Source organism: Pleurotus ostreatus (genome assembly GCF_014466165.1).
Source record: "Pleurotus ostreatus strain PC9 chromosome Unknown scaffold_6, whole genome shotgun sequence".
Taxonomy (NCBI): domain Eukaryota; kingdom Fungi; phylum Basidiomycota; class Agaricomycetes; order Agaricales; family Pleurotaceae; genus Pleurotus; species Pleurotus ostreatus.
In genome coordinates this window covers 2,467,239-2,487,784 of record NW_023503161.1, presented here as the reverse complement: position 1 = coordinate 2,487,784, position 20,546 = coordinate 2,467,239, and the positions used below count along the sequence as shown (strand labels likewise).

General features: G+C 50.8%; 7 protein-coding genes across 7 annotated transcripts; 3 read left to right on the top strand and 4 right to left on the bottom strand.

The window, feature by feature from the left end:
• Positions 1-3,015: 3,015 nt before the first annotated feature.
• On the bottom strand, positions 3,016-3,651 carry PC9H_009011 (uncharacterized protein; the record flags this gene model as incomplete). The annotated part of the gene is made up of 2 exons (XM_036778518.1): positions 3,016-3,500; positions 3,573-3,651. The coding sequence occupies 2 exons, from the start codon at positions 3,649-3,651 to the stop codon at positions 3,016-3,018; spliced, it is 564 nt and encodes a 187-aa protein (XP_036629946.1).
• A 52-nt stretch (positions 3,652-3,703) lies between these two features.
• PC9H_009010 (uncharacterized protein) lies at positions 3,704-4,265 on the bottom strand (the record flags this gene model as incomplete). The annotated part of the gene is made up of 2 exons (XM_036778517.1): positions 3,704-3,937; positions 3,984-4,265. 2 exons carry the CDS (start codon positions 4,263-4,265, stop codon positions 3,704-3,706), a joined length of 516 nt encoding a protein of 171 aa, XP_036629945.1.
• A 1,695-nt stretch (positions 4,266-5,960) lies between these two features.
• Positions 5,961-6,438, bottom strand: PC9H_009009 (uncharacterized protein; the record flags this gene model as incomplete). The annotated part of the gene is made up of 2 exons (XM_036778516.1): positions 5,961-6,065; positions 6,097-6,438. The coding sequence occupies 2 exons, from the start codon at positions 6,436-6,438 to the stop codon at positions 5,961-5,963; spliced, it is 447 nt and encodes a 148-aa protein (XP_036629944.1).
• Positions 6,439-7,706: 1,268 nt separating this feature from the next.
• PC9H_009008 (uncharacterized protein) lies at positions 7,707-9,206 on the top strand (the record flags this gene model as incomplete). The annotated part of the gene is made up of 3 exons (XM_036778515.1): positions 7,707-7,839; positions 7,900-8,967; positions 9,019-9,206. The coding sequence occupies 3 exons, from the start codon at positions 7,707-7,709 to the stop codon at positions 9,204-9,206; spliced, it is 1,389 nt and encodes a 462-aa protein (XP_036629943.1).
• A 1,241-nt stretch (positions 9,207-10,447) lies between these two features.
• On the bottom strand, positions 10,448-11,872 carry PC9H_009007 (uncharacterized protein; the record flags this gene model as incomplete). Its single annotated transcript, XM_036778514.1, has 8 exons — positions 10,448-10,481; positions 10,530-10,649; positions 10,702-10,762; positions 10,814-11,088; positions 11,156-11,421; positions 11,480-11,632; positions 11,687-11,795; positions 11,853-11,872. The coding sequence occupies 8 exons, from the start codon at positions 11,870-11,872 to the stop codon at positions 10,448-10,450; spliced, it is 1,038 nt and encodes a 345-aa protein (XP_036629942.1).
• A 186-nt stretch (positions 11,873-12,058) lies between these two features.
• Positions 12,059-14,050, top strand: PC9H_009006 (uncharacterized protein; the record flags this gene model as incomplete). The annotated part of the gene is made up of 3 exons (XM_036778513.1): positions 12,059-12,139; positions 12,163-13,717; positions 13,785-14,050. 3 exons carry the CDS (start codon positions 12,059-12,061, stop codon positions 14,048-14,050), a joined length of 1,902 nt encoding a protein of 633 aa, XP_036629941.1.
• A 5,243-nt stretch (positions 14,051-19,293) lies between these two features.
• On the top strand, positions 19,294-19,708 carry PC9H_009005 (uncharacterized protein; the record flags this gene model as incomplete). Its single annotated transcript, XM_036778512.1, has 3 exons — positions 19,294-19,350; positions 19,400-19,569; positions 19,627-19,708. 3 exons carry the CDS (start codon positions 19,294-19,296, stop codon positions 19,706-19,708), a joined length of 309 nt encoding a protein of 102 aa, XP_036629940.1.
• Between the last annotated feature and the right edge of the window lie 838 nt (positions 19,709-20,546).

Here is a 20,546-nt window from a genome sequence, read left to right as displayed (position 1 = left end):
GTGTAATGTAGAGGCCGGTTATATCATTCTTCGAGGCCTTGGAGGCCTTCCACATCGTTTCATTGATATCCAACGGTGGGGATGACAGCTGCGCCGATAACGTGATAGCGCCAAGAGGAGACGCCCAGGGGTCCTTATCTCACGTGAGCAAGTTTGTTAATTGTTTTCTGCCTCACCCGCTCGTTAGATATCAATTATTTATATTGTAAAATGTCTAGCTTGAGGAGTACTATAAAATGGCTTATTCAAATTTCACCCATCTTTTTTTTTGCGTGTGGCCAAAATTTTGAGGGTTCACTGTTTTTCGGCCAATGAACGGCTCGATAGAATTCACTCGGACCACGCGGGATATATTCTAATAGATGCCTATTATCATTCTAAAACAATTCCGGGGGTAAAATTAATGGTCAATATTTATTTGATGTGTTTGATTGTCCTCGACTGTACGGTCGGGGACAATCAAAAACAGCAAGTTTAGGTCAACCTTTTTTTTTGCCCTCAGACTTGTTTTTGTACGCATCTGGAGGTATCTAGTTTGATATTCCGTTGGGTCCGAAGTGATTCTATCGAGCCGATCAGGCGCTAGTTTTTGGCGGAGGCCCAAAATTTTGGCCACATCAAATAAAATAGGTAAAAATAAAATAAAATAAGGCCCTGTTCGGGATCCCCAGGAAGATCGTAACTAGTAGTTGTTGCCCGCGAGAATGTAGTTGGGATAATAAGAACCGATTTATGGCTAAACTAGTTGGGGGAAGGTGTTCGGTAGCCACTCTAACTACGTGTGAACCAACTAAGCAACATGTCACGCGTGACTCTGCCAGCTTCTTGTCTCCCTCGTTTAACACATATCAGCTCGCACAACGGGAGTAAAATACCTTCTTAAAGCTCATCAATCCACATTTGACCACTCAGAATTGATGTATACATTTGGACTCTGTTTCAAGACCTAGCAGCAGCAGATACACCAGTACTGGCAGTATATGAGACAGCCAGGCCTATAGCTCATTGTATTTGATACTATCAGCACTTTAAGTTCACAGTTGAGGCTCAGTAAAAACGAAGGTGCGGGATAGGTAAATTGGGCACCAATGTATGACTATTTGAATATTTCCGTGGGAATAAAAATATTGATTTCACCATTTGCGAGCCACTGAGGCCCTGTACATGGTCCATACCGCCACTCTAATCACTTGGGATGTTGCAGAGTATCTATACATTGTATTCTTAGGTTGTTCTATGGGGGGACAGTAGATTTAGGCAGTATCAGAAATTTCTCTAAGCGCGCATCGGGACACATTTTCTCCCACACTCTCTTTAATTACCACCAAACTGTGACTATCTGGTCGTGGGTTGGTAAAATAGAGACCGGTTCAATACTATTTGGAGACATGTGAGCACCAAATGTTCCCAAATGGAGACCGATGACCACCAACACGTTTTTACTGAGGTTGAGGGCTTATTGACTTTCTTCAAAATGTGAAAGGTAACTGCAATGAAATTTCACCACTGAAAACTGGTTGAACACAATCTAAATGGGGTATCACCTGATTGTTGTCACACATCTAAATGTAGCGCCCTAGACTAAATGTAGCGCCGAGGATTACACGATTTGTCTCGCTAGTTGTGATTTTACTAACTGGACCCCCAACTGCTAGTTGGGGATCCCGAACAGGGCCTAAAATTTGCCTCTATCTGATAGTGCTATGGCTGGAACTCTTAGAGCGATGTTGCGCTCCCCGTATGTGTTGGGTTAGCAAACACACGGCGAGTCCATCGCTAGCCAAATACGGCTATCCGTTAGCCGAAACGGGTAATGCAAGTTGGCCATGCGTCAACTTGCACCGTTTCCGTTTCATGTCTCTTATCACGCCTTTTACTACTTACATCTGATTCACTGCCCACGCGCACGCATGCGCGAGTCGCAACCATTATATATGTGTTCCTTCACTTTTCGGCACCTCAGTCATTGTACCCCCACAATACTGAGGTGAGCCCTTTTTGTCTTTACCTATCTTTACTTAACGCGTACTCACTCGTACTCGTAGTTTACTATTTCTACAGGTACATGAATATAGAGTCATTGTACCCCCACAATACTGAGTTTACTATTTCTACAGTATGCTCGTCAAAGTTGCTCGGGGGATGCTGCATGTGACTCATGTCACATGCACTACCATTTTGGGGGGGCCTCAACTCCGGCCGAAGGGTGGGTGGGCATCAGAGATAATTTGCGACTCAGTAGTGACTACACATTGGGGAAAGAATTTCTATAGTCTAGAATTTGGGGCGAAAGTAGGGCTCAAAATCCCCAAAAGGGGTACACACAATTCGAATTTTTGGTCCAAAAATTTTGGCCACACCCATTTTACGTGGGAAAAACTTCGGACATTGTTTTTTGAGCTCTTTCGGTGTCCTTGACTATGAATCCGTCAACAGTTTGGCCAAAAAAAAAATCCCAGTCCGGCTCCATCAAAGTTGCTGTTTTTGATTGTCCTCGACTGTAGCATTCAGACCACGTCCATCTACGTTGCTCAGGCTCTTCTAGTAGGACACATACTGCCTCTTCGCAGCTCTCACCTCTCTCTTCAAGTCTTGGCAGGAAAACTAGGTCAGTAACGGGTTCCTGGCTGCTCCCTCTCAACGAAATAAGTGTATTTTCTGTCCAGCTAACTGTCGTCAATTCTGTAATTTCTTTGCTTGTAGAGGGCGAAGTGGGGATAGACACGATAGGCTGCCCTGACTTAGTTGAGCCTTGGCGCGCTCAGGTTTCCGATAGGAACAAACAATGTATAAACAAGCAGGAGTGAAGAGTCTCTATCGATCTGCAAACGGCTGTAATATCAGTTTCATTCTCACCCCGCCGCCTCCTCCACTGTGCGCTGCCTCTGCAGCCTCATCGACTCTGCATCGTGCGTCATCCCAAACGGCTCGCTGATTTTATAGCTCGCTGTGCTTGAGGTTGAGCCCCGTAGAACACGCTGGCTCTTGCGATGCCCGAAGAACGTCTCCCCCTTCTCACCAACTGCCAGCACTTCCAGCCTCCTCCTCATCCACCGACGGCGCCGTGGCTGGATGCGGGGCGGGTTGCGCAGGATATTGCGCCGTGACGTCAAAAGCGATGCGCTGCGCCCCCACAAAATCGCGCGCTTGAGGCGCCACCACCACCCCGCACCAGTCGATGGTGGAACTACGCCCTCCCGCACCTGCTTGGACGAGTTCGTGATGACGGTGGGCGCGTCGTGGGCAACGGGATGGGGTCGAGGAACTGCGCTCGGGCGCAGGTGGGGGCAGCAGCGGCGTTGGCGAGGATGGGCAGGCGAGCAGGCGGTGCACTGGTTGAGCAGTCAGGGTGGCACGACGTGCCATGTGGTTGATGGGGTGGGGTGGTGGAGAAGGTGTTCGAGGAGCAGGATTGCACGCATTTGCCGTCTGGGGTGGCGAGCCGGACAGGCAGAACTTGGGGTCACCGGCACCGGCGCAGGAGGTGTAGGAGTCGCATGCTATACAAAGAAGAAATTACAAAGAAGAATTCGTTAGGACAAAGGAAGGGGGAAGAGAAAGGAAGGGGGGACGTACAAGTGCAGCTAAAATTGTCTTGATACGATGAACGTATGCACGCCCCCCTGTGACAGACTCCAAGATATCGTCCATACAATATGTGGTACATGTGCAAGAAAGCATAGACAGCGAGGAAATCAGTACTCTAAATGGTCATGGCTTGGAAAGATTGTTGTTGTTGCTGCTCCTCCTCCTGCTGCCGACGTAGCCGCTCCTGCTCGAAGACCACCTCTGGCGCAATCCAACCCTGCCGCTTGCGCGCAATCACCCGTTGCAGACGAATGTACGTCCCATACCTCGCGCCCCCCAGCTCCTCCGTCGCCTTCTCTTCCAGCTCATTCACAACACTTTCCGGCACCCTTCCAGAAGCCATGAAAGCCTGCAGGACACATTAGCATCAAACAACACAATGGCGACAACCTTACATAGATATCCTCGCGCATCTCATCGCCCCAATGTTTCCATGGCGCTTGCATGCACCACGGCGCAGTCGGGATCCAGTGGTCTTGGTAAATCACCTCGTCGAACGCACCATGCCTCTCAGCCCATTCCTGCAGGTGGTTCGCAGCATCCGGGGTCCCGCCACGCTGATCCACCGCCGTCTCCGCGTACGCGAGCCACCGCGGCCACCACGGTTGCTTCAAAGCCCCAACCGGCACAGATATCTGCTGAAGCCTTTTGTTGTACGAGTGGAAGTCGAATTCCATCAGCTCGATGTAGCCTCCCGGTTTCAGCGTCCGTGCTACTATCGTTCCAACAGTTCTTGAAAAAGCACCCAGTTCTTAAAAATGGGATTTTTGAACTCTCCACAACATGTATGAGCTCGTGAATTTAATATAGTGTAGGTATATGCTATGGGAACATATTCCCGAAGTCCTGGTCAAATTAAATAAGGCATTGACAGTAGGGATTTTGGTTAGTGTAGGTTTCACCCATTATATGATGCTAGGATACTGGCACAATGGATTCAGCAAGAGATATTCATGTCACACATGAAGAGTATATATATATGTAAAATGGCCTCTTCAATTTGTTATCTATTGCCGTACATGAGCAGTAATTCAATGTCGAGGGGAGACCGTGAATGAGCTCCTATCAATTACAGCTCCGATGAACCTTGGCGCGCAACATCTTGACCTTGCGCTCTGGACATTCGGCAGATTCGGCACGGTTTGCGGAGACTCAAATATCTGTGATCATTCACACTTTTTCAAGAAGTGGGTGCATTCTGAAGACGTCTGCCGGCATCGCATTGTACATTTCAATTAAATCAAAAATCACTCAGGAAAAATCGACAAGCTAGCCATATATGTGAACTAGGCTTGTGCCAAACCCGAGGAGAAACGAAGGTCTGGAAAGACTACAAAAATATTCCTCCTGAGAGGTCCCAAAACTTTTTCAAGAACTGTGGGAACGATAGTATTTCGTGGATGAGCGCCGGGAAGTCCTTGATCTGATCGCCGAGTCAGCCGGCGTATTAAGCCATGTAGCGCGACCTTACCCCAGACGAAATGAGCCGAGCGTGGACGAAATCAAAGTCGTCGCAGAAGTGCTGCAGGCCGAGGTTGATGTCATCGACTTCGCTCCTGTTTGGGCTATCAGTTACGTGTTTATGAGAGGCGGAGTGGCGCAGCATGATGAACGAAAGAATAGACCCCGAGAGGAAAACATCCCACAAAAGATACAGCAAGCGGGCTGCCAAGACAAGCACCATGCTGAAAACATGGAAAGGGGCACTTCTGAAGGGAAATAGGCATCCAAAGAACTGATGGACTTGGGCAATGCAGCGACCTACAAGCCGGTCACGACAACGGATGGCCAGGTCCACACGAGCAGCATACGGAGTCTAGGAAAGGGAAGCAGACCCTCGAAACCCAGCGCGAAGGAGTTATTTCTGGCCCCAAGTCATAATAAACCTTCGCCGCGAGGAGCGTCGCTTTCGTCTTTCGAACACGCCCAAAACTGGAAGGAGGAAACAGAAACATCCGCCGACAGCCCTACTGTACAAACGCCAAAGCCAGATCGGCCTGGTGTGTCATGGCATGGATCAGTGAGCAGTGCGTAAAGCAATTCTTCGCGGTGATTACAACTTCAAACAGCTGATCGACGGATCGCCAACAGAAATGACGTGGTTTCGAAAGGCAACTTGGACCCCGGTCCAAGTGAAACGCGCCACCGAGAAAAATGAAAATAAAATAAAGAGGCAGAGTGCCGTACCTGCAGTTAAAAGGCATGTCTCTGCGCAATTGAGTGTGTGTGAGAAAGGCATCAGCGAGGAAATACCTACGGGGACTGCATTGGGACCAAGTCCACGCCCACAGCGTCACAATTGGGAAAGTCGCGTGCTATTTCCATGATCCTAGCGCAAAGCTCAGCGTAGCAAGTGACCACAATTGAAGCACTCACCATGTTCCACTTCCACATCCCAAGTCCAGGACATTCCTGAGGTCTCCAGGGAAAGCTGGAGTAAGATATTCTCGAACCACGCGTGGGCATTTACCCATGACCTGGATAAAGAGGAGGTGCTGTCGATCTAACCGGCATCAAGTTACGTTTACGAAAGCGAGATAGTGACCCACCCAAACGATCGAGCTCCTCGTCGTCTGCAGGTAAGCCATAGACGTCCGAGGTGCTGTTTATCGCGCGACCGTACTCAATCTTGAATGTCGCTGCTTCCATTGACGAGGTCATGGACAGCACCGAAGGTGCTGGGGAGTCTGACCTGTTCGAGTCCGTGGTGTAGGAAGTCCCTGAGCTCATATCGATGTCGCTGGGAGAGCTGAAGAGCGAGGACACGGTAGACCGCATGTCATCGTCGTCAGAGTCCTCGTCGAGCAGCAAGGGCTTGAATCGAAGAAAGTTATTGGTCACGACCGACATGTATGGTGCTATTCACCTAGTCACCGCAAAGTTGGAACAGGCGCAAAATCACCCGGCGAAGCTGGGAGAAAAATTATTTAGTAGCCGGGGCAGAGGGACGATGCAGGTTAGCTCGGGACTGCTCAGGAGCGCTGCCAAATGTTTGAAATATTGTACCGAAATGTAAGGAACAATGTGTAGCTAGACAAGTTTTCCTTGGGCACCCCATCCACCGACGAAAATCATCCCTATGTCTCACAAGAAAAAGGCCATTCTCGAAGGATGGATGGTTCATGCGCGGTGAGGACAAGATACCTCAACGGATGGTCTTTCCACTTGATCATCCTGAATTCCCTGACCAGCCGAAAGGGATGAAGCAGGTCCTCATTGAGCGTGGGCTATGGCGCAATGGCCTTCTGATGCAGTGTAAGCCACGATGTGCATCAGATGCTATAGAGTGCTGCGCAAAACACATTCTCGATCTTCAGCCGGATTTTATGGCCCAGAAGTCCCTCGTCCAAGAGGTCATTGAAGCTGCTGGCCATCACTGCATCTTTCTCCCCAAGTTCCACTTAACTTTATCGAGTTCTTCTGGGGCGCGGTCAAGCGCTACCTTCGCGAACACTGTGACTACACATTTACGACACTCCAGGAGAACATGCCGAAGGCTCTGCAATCCGTGGATGTGTCAACAATTCGGAAATGGGAGCACAGGATGTACCAGTGGATGGATGCATACAGAGGAGGTCTTGGCGCAAAGGATGCACAGACCCATGTGCGTAAATACAGCTCTACGGTGTACAAGTCGCACCGACGCATCCCCGAGCGACTTGCTCAACAATTCGACCAGTAGTTATCTTATCTATTACCATATTGAGATGTCCCTGATGACTAACCTGCCTTATATGGTCATGCCACGTGCATGCGCAAAATCGAGGTCGCAGCAAAAATATAACTCAGTCAGTTTGGAACCTATCGAAAATCCCTCTAGAGTGTTTGATCCCTTCAAGCATACGAGCATTTTGGCTAGAGCAATAGTCATTTGGACGAAATCTGAAGGTGCTATTTCAGTTGTTCCAACTTTGCGGTGACTAGGTGAATAGCACCATAGAACGACGAAGGGAGTGAAGGTAGTAGTGGTATTACGTCTGAGAAGACAACCGGCTACTGTGATTGTTTCGGGGAATCGGGACGCAAATAAATAAATAAATAAATAAAAGGGTTTGAGGATTTATATATAAAGAGAAGGGGGCGATATTCCCACTGCCCCTCTCACTTTCTCTGCCAACATGGACTACGACGATTCCTGGTGTCCCGTATGCGGCAGACAAATCATCCCAAAGCGCTACCTCGTCCCCATCCCGCTCGACGCACCCCCCGCTCCCGCTCCCGCCCCGCCCCCGAGCTCGCCTCAGTCATCTCGTGAGTCCCGCCCCGCCCGCTCTACTGACCTTCCTTTTTCTCATTCCTACCCGCCATCAGCTACCAAACTCAACGATAAAAAGTTAAAAAACACACGCACGACTGGCGGCTTTGCTCAGGGAACGGGCCGCGTCAAGCCAAACGGCGCCCTTAAGCCACCTCCGCCACCCACACCCGCCGTCGAGACAAAGACGAACTCAAAGGCCCAACCCCCGCGCACTCGATTGGTGATCAACCCCGCCCCACTCCCGCTCTACTGCTCTGATGAATGCAGAGTCGCAGACATGCACTTCTCATCCGACATACTCCCTCTTGCCAACGCTACCACCCGCGAGTCCTTTTCACGCTCTCCGGAGCCCATGTCCGCTTCCACCAACTCTTCCAGTTCTACAGTCGACTCACAAAACTCCAGCAGCTCACGCTCCGGTTTTCCGCCTCTTCCCCCACTTCCCCCTCTGCCTCCCCTTGTAACTTCGGCGTCGGTTTCGCCACCCTCGTCTGCAGACGAATGGGAGATCTCTCCCCCTGTACCTCATAAGCCCTTCGACGCCAAGAAGATGCTGCGCAGCCTCGTTCCAGAGCCCCGCAAACGCCAGCAATACGGCAACTACATCGCCCCGCCGGAGCCCCTCAAGGAGATTCGCGGATGGACCGATGGCTCGAATGCATGGAGAGCGACGGTTTATGGCCTAGTTGACACGAATCCATCCGATTTGGCTGCGCGTCCGGAAATGGAAGAAGTCTACCGCAAGCACAACGCTTGCGCTCATCGCTCGAAGGGTGTCTACTCAACAGTTGGGACGAAGGACATCTCCACTATTCCCACCCCAGCACCTTCGCCCCGATCGTACGAAGACGAACTCCTCCTCTATAACTATCACTCGTCCTTCGTCCGCGCTCGTTCACTTACTCCATCGTGTGCGTCAGGCAAGTCGCGATCGGCGCCCACCAAACAACGACCCTTGGTGCACCCGCTAGCACAGGGGAAGCTTCTTGCACCCAATCTCAAGCTTCGGGATCACACTGGATCGTGCCCAAGCCTTTCGAGTTCCACAGTTCGCTCTCCCTCTTCCAAAGGAAGTCAAGTAGAGGATGGAGCTTATGGATACAGGCGTCCTGTCATTGAAAGTGAGTAGCGTGGTGTTCTTTGCATTATCGCAGTCTCTTATCGTCCTCTAGCACGATCCTGGTCATATGACAACGTTCCTACCTATCAACCAATGAAGATGCCGCCCTCCATCGAGAAGAGGAAGGTTAAGCAAATGGTTGATGGGGTGGAGAAAGAAGTCACCATCGAAGTCGAAGTCGAGAACAATGGCAAACGCCTCTTCAACTTCCCCGACAAGCAATACTACACCCGGCGATGAACGGCGGTGGACTCCTCACCCACAACATCTCGGCTCTGGCCTTCGCTTCGTCTCGCCGTTCAGGTTATACCTTGCATCGATGATATCATTACATCCCACATATTCCCCATCCTCATCCCTCTCATCGCTTCAACTTTGGGACCAAAAGTGCCATATCATCTTCCATTACTTTATTCAATGTGCATCTTCGAAAGGATTCCTTGTACTGTTTATTATGTACTTTGTACGGATTTTCTACGATACCTTACGGATTTCTTTTGTTCATATTTGTACTAGCCGCCGCCGAACGTTTACCACACGCTGCCAGCAGGGCTCCCTCTACGCCATACCTTCCGCCGCCACATCGTTCAACGTCATCGCCGCCGTTGCCCTCATGTATCATTATGCCGTTCGACGCCTCCTCACACGCATCGCAATCGACCATCCTACCTTACAACTCCTCATGATCAATTGTTTATATCTCCCCTTCCCAGCACCATATCGCTATCACTTTGCTATCCTTCCGGTCACTCTTCCTGATTCTGTTACTTGCTCACGAGCGATATCACCGCATCCTCGTCGAAGTCCATGGATATTCTGTCTGTACATGTTGTGTATATATACAATATTTTGCGTGTCTACGGACAATGAACACGAATAATACAGTGGTTCCACGAAATAGATAAGCATAAGGGATGGGAGTGAATTTCAAAACCTCTGGGTATGTTCAGCAACACTGTAGATTAGTAGTGTGTCTATCATCGTCCATTTTTCGGGCACCAATATATATCCCAGAGAAAATAAGAGTGTAAACAAGAACAGGAGAACTTCGATAGCAGTTGCGAGGTAGATGAAAGGTAGATAGGTAATGTCCAAAGGTCCGTTGTGTATGGTAACAAAGCTATTATTTCGGGAGTGAACTAGTCGCAGGCGCCCGGAGTGTTTGGTGTTTTACTTGAGCCTCCATTTTGATCCTTTGTTTACGAAAGTAGTCGTCTTTGAGTTTGAAGGAATTCAAGAGAGAAAGGAAAGCGTCGGGGGAAGATAGGAGAAGCGAAGAGGGTGGATGATGAAGTAGCTGGAGGACGGCCTCTGTGCTTGTAGCTTCTAGGATTTGTCGACGGCAGGTGCTGATGAGGGCGAGACCGACGCGAACAAGGAACCTCCCTCTTCGTCAACACGCTCCCTTCATCGTACGTTCAGCGAGTGTGGGATCTCTTTCTGTTCGAAGGTGAGCCCGTTCCTCCACCATTTCTCACCGATTACCCGAATACGATATACAGGTATCCCGTAAACCTACGATCTGTGAGTACGGAGCAATCACGAGGAGAGGCTGCGGCGTACCAAGGGAAGCAGATAGCGGTCGGATTAAGGGACATTGTCGTGAATACTTTCTTGGCCACCTGAGGATCATTCGCCTCAAGTGCCCGGCTGAACAGCATGGCGTCAACCTCCATCTGTGAACTGCTCGAGGAGAAATAGGGCCGAAGATACGAGTCCATCAGGGAAAACGAACGTCCAAAATCTGTCTTCCTCAGGTGCCAACAACGGGATATTCCCGACAATCAAGGTTAGACCTACATCACGGTCAGTTGAAAACACGAAGAGGCGAGTTAATCAAAACGCACCTCGACTATATTGCACATCTGGAACCATGGTCAAGTACGCTTCGAGTAACGACATCATGGACTCCCTCATCGTGGGGGGTTGGGAGTTCTCTCGAATATACGCTTGCACGTCCCTTTCGATCTCCTTGTAGCTCGGTACATGCCCCCTCTTCACCAACTGCTCATATACCTTCGGCACATTCTTTGCCTTCCCGTCCGTCAGATGGATCCGCACCAGATACCTCACGGAGGACGGGACACCCTCTACTAGAAGCTTCTTCACCTTCTTATTCTTCCTCGCTTGCGAAGCAGGTACGGACGACATCAGCGCAATCCACCGGAGCTCCCTTTGCCTATGCCCACGAGAAAGACATCGCAGGACTACCCGTTCGCAAGAGTCCACCAATAGTCAGTTCTGGCTTGCCTAGATCGATGGACCCTCCGTCCTTCACGAAAGACGAATCTTCGCTGGTTCTTGCGGAATGAAGGTGGCTGAAGCTGGGTCGTACAAGCTCGAAGTCCATGCCCTCGGCCTGCGCTGTCTCGTACTCATTATCGATCGAGCTTGCGGCGATGCTGGAGGCGTCATCTTGTCGACTTTGCTTTCGCCAAAGATTGGGCAATGATAACTTCGAGCGTAGGGATAATTGACGGGTGACCATTGGTGTAGGCGAAGCTCTAGCGTACCTCTTTCATCCCGATGATATGAACGTCGCCGTTTACGAGTACCCGAGTCCACTCAGCTGCTTTCGGGTCCGATTTCGGAAGAGCTGTGAACGACACGGTCTTTCGGTGCAGAAGTGTAGGATAAGTCTTCGATTCCAGCGTAATAGGCGATTCCTGGGTCAATCAAATGAATTATTCTGAGATCGTCCCTCGGGGAAAGAGGCGTACTGGTATGATATGAGCCGAGATCCATTTCTCGACGTTCCTCTTCGATATACTATCAAACTCCTCTTCGGATATCGTCACGTCGCCGCTAACCGTTTCAGGTCCTTGATGCCTGGGCCACCGTTAGAATTTTGAGACGACACGAAGTAAGCGGAGTAGTAAGACTCACGGTTTCCGATGTAGTGCCATAACGGCCTTGTTCGTTGGAACGAGCAGCGTGCTGTTGACGCCCTCATCAGAGAAGATCGCGCACAATTCGAGTTCGCGTGCGTATGAGTAAAATATGGACGCAGAAGATTCAATTGTCAGCAGGTCGGCTAAAGTTGGTTTCGAGGAGGTAAGGGGTTCAAACGAGTTTGATGATGGGTGTCCGCCATGGGGAGCTGGTCGTCGACGGAGGCGTATGCGCCGGCGAGGAAAGGGAGAAAGACTGCGACGGGGCTTTGGAACTTCATGGTGATAACAGGTGAAGGCGCCAGACGGCTGCATTTGCCGAACAAGGACCACGAGCACGTGCGGACGCCTTTTGGCTTCTTACTCCCACCAGCTCGTTTAGCGCCCACGCTTTCACCATATCGCTTCCTCAAGCTAACCAATTCCCTCCCAACCCCGGGGCCTCTAACGCCCAGCCAAGCGGTGGATTTCAAACCACTGAGGCCTGGCCCCAATTGCTACCGCAGACTCCACCTCCTCGCCCGCCCAGCGCCTTCGAATCCGAGTTCGGAGACCCGAAATCAGTGCCAAACCTCGATGACTTCTACGTCCCCATGTCCGACCGCGTCGACGCAACTCCTACGCGAAAACGTGCTAGAATCGAATCAAACAACGCCCTGCCGCCCCCCACGCCTCGTCGCGCCTACTTTACGGCGATCCGTCGGGGTGGGGGCACTCGAGATATGTCATGCACGGAATGGAGTCGGGCCTGCGTAGAGCTGCTTGGCGATATAGTAGACGGTGCCAGAAGCACGCTCGGTTGGACCAATGACGGCGATGCAGTAGCAGAGGTCCTTAGCGTCGCTAAAGCACTCAAGAACACACTACGCGAGATCGACAGCATGGTGTCGGTTGACGATGACATCTTCATGTCCCAACCTAGCGCGCCCGCCCCGGCCCAAGATAAAGGTTTTGACGGATTCAAATCAGAGATTAAGGATCTCTTCCTCAGCCTGGAGGCTAATCTCTCCTCGCGGATTTCAAATGTGGAAAGGCGGCTCGGATCTGTCCCACTCCCTTCTTCCGTCCCCAACTCAACCAATATCACGCCCACCTCACGGCCACAAGCCCCCACCCCATCGTCGTATGCATCAGCTGCTAAGTCAGCTCCTTCGAGTCAACCCAAGCCAGCCCAGCAACCTAAGGCCGTCGGCCTGGCCCCGGCTTCGAAGTCAAACACAAAGTTCGTTGTACGTTTCCGAGGTCGCCTACCCCCCGAAGCCGAACGCAAATCCTCGCATGTTTTATTCCATGCTCTCAACCACGCTTTTAGCAATAATGCTGCCGCTCGTAATGACGGCTTAGAAATTCTTGGTGCGGAATGGAACCGCAGCGGTAACATAATTCTTACCTTCCCCTCCCACGTTAATCCAAACACTGTATATAATCATATTAATCTGTTACATCCCATTGTAGATCACGGCCTCGACGAGGTCATAATATCGCACGACACGAAATGGTCCAAGGCAGTTTGTTCGAGGGTACCCTCCGTAGGCTTTGATGGCCATTATTGGGACTCCAAGGCCCTTGGTGTCCTCCTCAGGCGCAATCCAATCATCAAGAGCCTCAAAATAACCCAGGAGCCTCGCTTCGTGTCCAACCCAGCCGAAGGATTGCCCCCAGTCGCGCCAGTTGTCTTCGCATTTGAGGACCCGGATGGATCAAAACTTAAAGAACTATTCAAGACCCCCATCTTCATGGATGGGCGCCACACCCCGGTACGTCCTTGGAGAGAAAAGCCCAGGCTGACCCAATGTGATAGATGTCAAGGCCTCGGCCATACGGCAAAGCTATGTGCCAAGCCGCATGTGTGTGCTAAATGTGCGCAAAGGCATCCGACGACAGAACACAATGTCTACTGTCCTTCGGTTCTCAAAGATGGTTCCAGCTCATGTAAATGCACGCCTAAGTGTGCCAACTGTGAGGGTGAACACTGGGCCACAGATGGCTGCTGCCCGGAAAAGCGCAAATTCGTCCCTCGACTTGTTCCCCCGCTGGCCCCTCCTCCGCAAATGGCACTGCAGCCCCAACGACAGCCACAAAACCCCCCTGCCCCACCACACATGCAGGTTGATGCATGAACAACCTCCCCCCGTCGAGAATTGTGCAGCTCAACATAGCGCGCTCCTCGGCGCGCACCCACATTATGCTTAACCACTTGACTGATACTCACATTCTTCTTCTTCAGGAACCATGGTATGGCCGCATCGGATTAGATAAGGCAGACACGTCCCCAGAGGGTCGGCCCATTAATGGCTTCACAGCCTCGCAAGCCTGGGAGTCATTCGCGCCTCTAGCGCCTGGGTGCCCCAAGGTCGCGACATATGTCAAACACAATGTGGCAGGCCTCAAGGCAACTCCCCGCCCGGACATTGCTAAGCATCCAAATCTTTTGCCTGTTGAAATTACTTACGGCGGCTCAACCTTTCTTACAGTAAACGTCTATAACGGCGGCAATGGTGCAAAAGCTGAAGCAGTAACAATGCTGTCATTCCTTCCTCTCAGTCCTGCGGTGCCAACAGTAGTAGCTGGCGACTTCAACCTCCATCACTCGGCTTGGTCAATTCCCCCGTCTGCCAACCAGCAGTCTGCCGAAGACCTTCTGGAATGGGCGACCGACAATCTCTTCTTTCTGGCTAATCCTAGGGGCGTGCGTACAAGACTCGGCGCCGACGGACAGCGTGATTCAATTATCGATCTCGTATTCATTAACCGTGCGGCCGTGGACATGTCTATGTTTAGTGCGCCAATTGTCGACGAGAACCTCTCATTTGGTTCGGACCACAATGCCATCGTCTATACAGCTCAGCTCCCACCGCCAGTCGAAGAAGACTCTCCGTCCGATTTGGGAAAGCGGCTGGATCCAGAGAAGCAACAAGAGTGGTCAGCAGAATTTTCGGCCCGTATTCGAGAAGTCACAGCCGGCTACAGGAATCCAGAGACAGCTCAGGAGTTAGATCAGCTCGTGGACAGGTTAGTTGAGTGCTACGTTCAGGCTACTAATGCTTGTATGCCAGATTGCAAGCCCATAATGGCATAGGCCGCACGGTGGTGGAACGAGGACTGCCGTAAAGCAGTTGAGGAGATGCGCAATGCCCCCTGGGAGGACAAGCCCAAGCTCCTCAACCACATGCACCGCATTGTCAAGAAGGCTAAGCAAGAATGGGCTAATAGTATTCTTGAAACAGCTACTCCGGATAATGTGTGGCGTCTGGCAGACTGGTCTGCAGGCAAGCGCAAGACTTGTGTCCCGCCACTCATCACCGATACTGGTGTAGCAGCGTCCCCAGCTGAGCTGGGAGAAACTCTCAGGACTGTGTTCTTTCCGCCAGTGCCGCCGCAAGTTGACATCTCGCAAGAGAGTGATCCGCAAGCCAAGCCCGTTAGGGACTTTATTCCAATATCGGTAGATGAGGTAAGTGACGCATTACACAGCACATCTAACGTCTCTGCTCCAGGACCGTCTGAAATCAGCTATCGCCTCATCAAATGGAGCTTTCCCATGTGCAGCCGTCTTCTCACAGATGTTTTCAACGCCTGCCTCCGTCTTGGACATCACCCAAAGGCATGGCGAGCAACTATCGTTGCCATTGTCCCAAAACCAGGCAAGACGGACATGTCTCAACCTCGGTCGTATCGCCCAATCTCGCTACTGGAATGCCTCTCCAAGCTCCTGGAGAAGGTGGTCACCCGCCGCATTCTATTTGATGTAGGGAAATATCAGCTCATTCCTACTAACCAGTTTGGGTGCAGGGACCACTCGTCAACAACAGACGCTGGTGTCACCCTCGTCCACGATATTCAGTCAGGCTGGAAAAAAGGACTAACTGCGTCAGCGTTAGCGTTTGATATTAAGGGGTTCTTCGATCACGTTCACCATGGTCGCCTCCTTGAAGTCCTACGTCTGGCTGGCTTCCCCTCCCAGGTTCGAGCGTGGATTCAAAGTTTCATCTCAAATCGCCAAATCTCCATACGAATCAATGGGTTCAATACCGACCCATCGATTAGCTCAGTCGGGATCCCTCAAGGTTCTCCCCTCTCCCCAATCCTCGCGGCGCTTTATACTAGCCCGGTAATTGAAGTGTCGATAAGGTCTAACACGTCGGCACTTTATTTTTACGTCGACGATGGTCTTTTGGTGGCTTTCTCCAAGTCGATTGCAGATAACATACACCAACTTCAAGCTGACTTTCAAACCATTAACGGTGCTCTCCAAGCGGCCGGCCTTTCGGTCGACCAGGGGAAATTTGAAATCATGCACTTTACTAGAGCTAAGTCTCCAGACCTACTCCCTATTCACATTCGCCTTGCGCCAGATAACTCGCTAACAGTTTTCCCCAACCCAATCATGAGGTGGTTAGGCTTCTTCCTTGACCGCAAGCTCGAGTTTAAAGAACATGTTCGCGTCATGTGCAACCGCACCATGTCAAAGGTGCAAGCACTCAACGTCCTCGGCAATTCCGTGCGAGGAATGAATCATGCTAATCGCCGCCTAGCTTACAAGACCATTGTCCTCCTAGTTCTCACATACGGCGCCCCTCTCTGGTACACCGGCATACGCCAGAAAGGGCTAACTAAACAAATGACCAAAGTGCAAAACGCGGGTCTTCGCCTCATTCTAGGGACCTTCCGCACCTCCCCGGTTGCAGCGCTACATCATATTGGGTCAATTCTGCCGATTCCCCTTCTCTTGGAGCGTACCATTGCTAATGCAGCAATCCGCCTCCGCTCGCTACGACGGCACGCCCAGCCTGTCATACGCTTATCAGAACCATGGAACTACGGCCCAGTCCAAGGCCCGACACGCTCCAAAAGTCGGAAAAAAGGCACCAATCTGCAGCTTATGGCAACTCGAGCCCATTTCTCGCTCGATATTGATGAACGTACCAATCCATACGCCACCCCACCCTGGGAACTGGGTAACAAGTGGGGGCATTGCCTGTTGTTCTCTAGCTACGCCCCGACAGATAGCGATGTTCGCAAACAGCTAATCAGAAACATTTGCAAATGCGAAGCAGATGCAAGATCGGACCCCTCAGTCGTCAATGTCTTCACAGATGGCTCGAGACACCCGGTAGGTGATGAACTACGCACTGGAGCAGCCTTTACTGTCTTTCATCTAGGTAGAGAAATAGCCCAAGGGATTCTTGGGTTAGGCACGTGCTCAGACAATTTCGACGGTGAAATGTATGCCCTCGCTCGTGCCTCCCAGCGCCTGCGAGACGTGGTTCAACACATCCCAACTGTAAAACGTATTCACATCTTTGCTGACAACACCTCGGCGATCATGGCCATCTACGACACAAGCCCGCACCCATCGCAGGATGCGTCAGTTGTTTTCTGAGAAAACATCGACCAACTACTATCATCTCACCGTGGCCTCTCAGTTAGTGTCTCCTGGTCGCCAGGGCATTCGGGAATTCGAGGAAATGAGAGAGCAGATACATTAGCAAAGGCCGCAGCAGCCCAGAGGCCCTTCATCGGATCGACAATTGCGTGGGCTAAAGCTAATGCCAAAGCCAAAGCCCTGGAACAATGGGTGAAGCAGTGGAAGGAATCTGCTAAAACATCACCTTCGGCCCTATCCCTTACTCATCCCCCGTCCTACAAACTTGCCAAGTTCCATCGCACATTTACCGGCAACCGTCGCACATACTCTCACACCATACAGGCCTCCCTCGGTCACGCGTTCGTCGGAGAGTACTTCTCCTGTTTTGTCCCTCGGCTACCATCGTCGTGTCCATGCGACGACACACTACTTCAAACTAGAGCACATGTCCTCACTGAATGCCCTCTCCATGAACATGCTCGCCACATCCTTAGGGAAGCATCGTCGTCACTCTCCCTCGATTTCTTACTCGGCACGCAAAAAGGATTAGCAGCTATCGCTAAGTTCATTCAACACTCAACTGCCTTCCGACGACATGATTGATACTAGCTAAGTATACCTACAAAACGCGCCGTGCACTTAAGTTTACCCGTTCTCCCTTCGCTCTCCTAATGCCTCCCGTCACATAGTCCCAACATCGCTGATGCCATCATCCACAGGTCAACTTCGCTGCTTGTCACCCGGAACTACTCCTCGTCGGCCCCACTCCATAACGTCCCCACCGCCCCGTCTCAAACGGGTACAGCAGGTAGCTTTTTCCTGGCGGCTTTTTCCCACAGGGTTTTACCAAAAGGTTTTTTAATGCACCCTCGCTGCCGACGCTTGGATGGGCTAAGCCCAGGACCCTGGTTAATAGGTCAGCCCCCTGATCCGATTTCAGATTTGAGCGGCTGAAGGCCGCTCGGCCTGAGGACTTTCAGACATTTTACGCCCAAAAAGGTGAAACACCCTGGTCCTTTTTTCGGACATTTTTGGGATTTGGTCCCTAGGCGGGATCCATTTTCGGACATTTTCAGTGGAGGTGCCGACGTTGGGTTGCTCGTCATACATTGTGTGTCGTGTATCTCAAGAACATCGGACTGCATCTGACTATGTTTACAGTTGTGGTGCTATATGCCAAAGGCGGCGGTAAGAATGGTCGACATGTGTCACAATCAGAAGCCTTCAATGTTGCCGCAATGTCATGGATAGGCTTGAAGGGCGGCGATTTAGCACCATCACGGATACAACATCGCATTTCCTTACTCGTCACTTTGCAACCCTTCCCTTGCTCGCCTTCTTGTCCAGGCTCAAGGATGCCCCGTTAAAACCTGCAAACTCAAGTAGCAACATGGAGATGGAGTTGACGGAGCAAGACTGGGAAGTATATAGGCAGTTATATGCATCGAAAGCGAAGCTAGCAAAGGTAATGGTACTATCAAGGAAGAAAAATAAGACTGCATGGTTATTGGACGATTCGGAAGGGTAGAATGGGAGCTACGTGTGTGGGGGAGTCTGTATACACTGTATAAAGCTTTCGTGAGGCATCTACTAGCCTTGTAGAGCCCACGGGATGCCTAATACCATATTTCAGACATTTTGAGAGCCCCAGAAGGCCTGAACCGAAAATTCAGACAAATTGTGAGGCCCGCAGGGCCTCCTCTGAAAAATGGACATTTCGTCGAAATTTGGGAAGGGCCGGGTTCAAATCAGACACTTTTGGCCTATATCCATTCAGACATTTTGGGCCTTGCTGGATCAAGCCTTCACGGTCATAAACCAGGGTCCTCTAAGCCCCCAAGCAGGGAATGTAGCTACTTGTTTGTGCCCAACCTACACCGCGTCTTAGTAGCGTAGCATACTCGTTGCGGTATATAAATGCAGAAATTTAAAAAAAACCACGCGCTCAACTTTGCATTGTTGCTAGGGGTTTCCAAAGTTACGCGGAGAAACCCCAGAAACCGGGTTTCTCAACTGTATTATCCGTGACGGTGTGGGTAGAAAGTACCCAAACTCTTTCTCATCCACAATGGAGCCTGAAGAACGTGAGATCAGTCCATTTATGGTTGCCTTTGTCATGACAATGGTACACTTCTTATTTGTCTTTCTTCACACTCCATTCATTTAGCTTTCAGGTTGAAATCCGGCTACATGAGCTGCTGACCGGCAGCAATACAACTATCGAGCTCAAGGGAACAACGTGGGTCGAACCATACCGTCGCCACATGGACAGCCTTTTCGAGATGCTTCGTTCGAAACCAGTGTTGTATCACAAACTCATGCACAAGCTATTTACGGAAGTGGGGTGAGTGCGCTGGGTACAAATACTTGATGAAGCATGACTCATCGCGTTCTATATCAGGGGAAGCCAATATGCCTCAGCTTCATTGCATGATGAAGTTCTCGCAGATCTTGACCTCGAAATCATGGAGGTGTCAGATTGATATCTCATTGTATATGTTTGTATTACCGTAGAATAGCAATACAATCCCAATTCATTATACTGAAAACTACTTGCAACGATACTTGAATGATAGTGGCATTATTGTGTTAATAACGAGCAATCTATCAGAATTTTTCGTTACAATATGTCATTATGCCATCTTTGAGTATACATTATGCTAAGATTGGCAATGAATTGTCGGTGAATTGGACATGAATTGAATGTAAGATGTACATTGATGCGGCGGGGGGCCCCGTAACTTCTTGACAATTATTCAACATTCACGCTTACTTACGCGCTCGCCCGTCAGATATCCATCATGTATTATGTATACTACTCGACGCCACTCAGTAACGTATCAAAATGTCAGTTAACATCCCCTACTTATCCTGGCCGCGAACTGACCCCGTCGACGCGCACAGCTACCTAGTTAGCCCGAATATTGAGCTTGGACTGCCAGGCACGCACACAATAAGAAAATGAGGCACCAAACCAGTTCATTCGTCTATGTACAGGTAAATGATGAGCTAACGAGCCAGCCCCGTAACTCGAGGACGAACGAGCTCGCCGCGAGCCGTCCACTGACTGCGCCGCTCTCCCCTCCGATCTGTCCGCTCGCTGCACGCCCCGTGTGATGCCTGAGTCCTGGCCCGCTTACTGACGCCCGGCACCGCGAGCCTCGCGCAATGGCGACCTCATGGACTTGAGTTCGACGTGCCCACAGAGGTCCCGCCGCCGCCGCCGCCGTCGTTGTATTCGCTGAATATCCCCCCTTCTCTCCATCCCGCTGCCATTCCTCGGCGTTCGACGGCTCGACAACGCCACCGTGTCGTTTGATC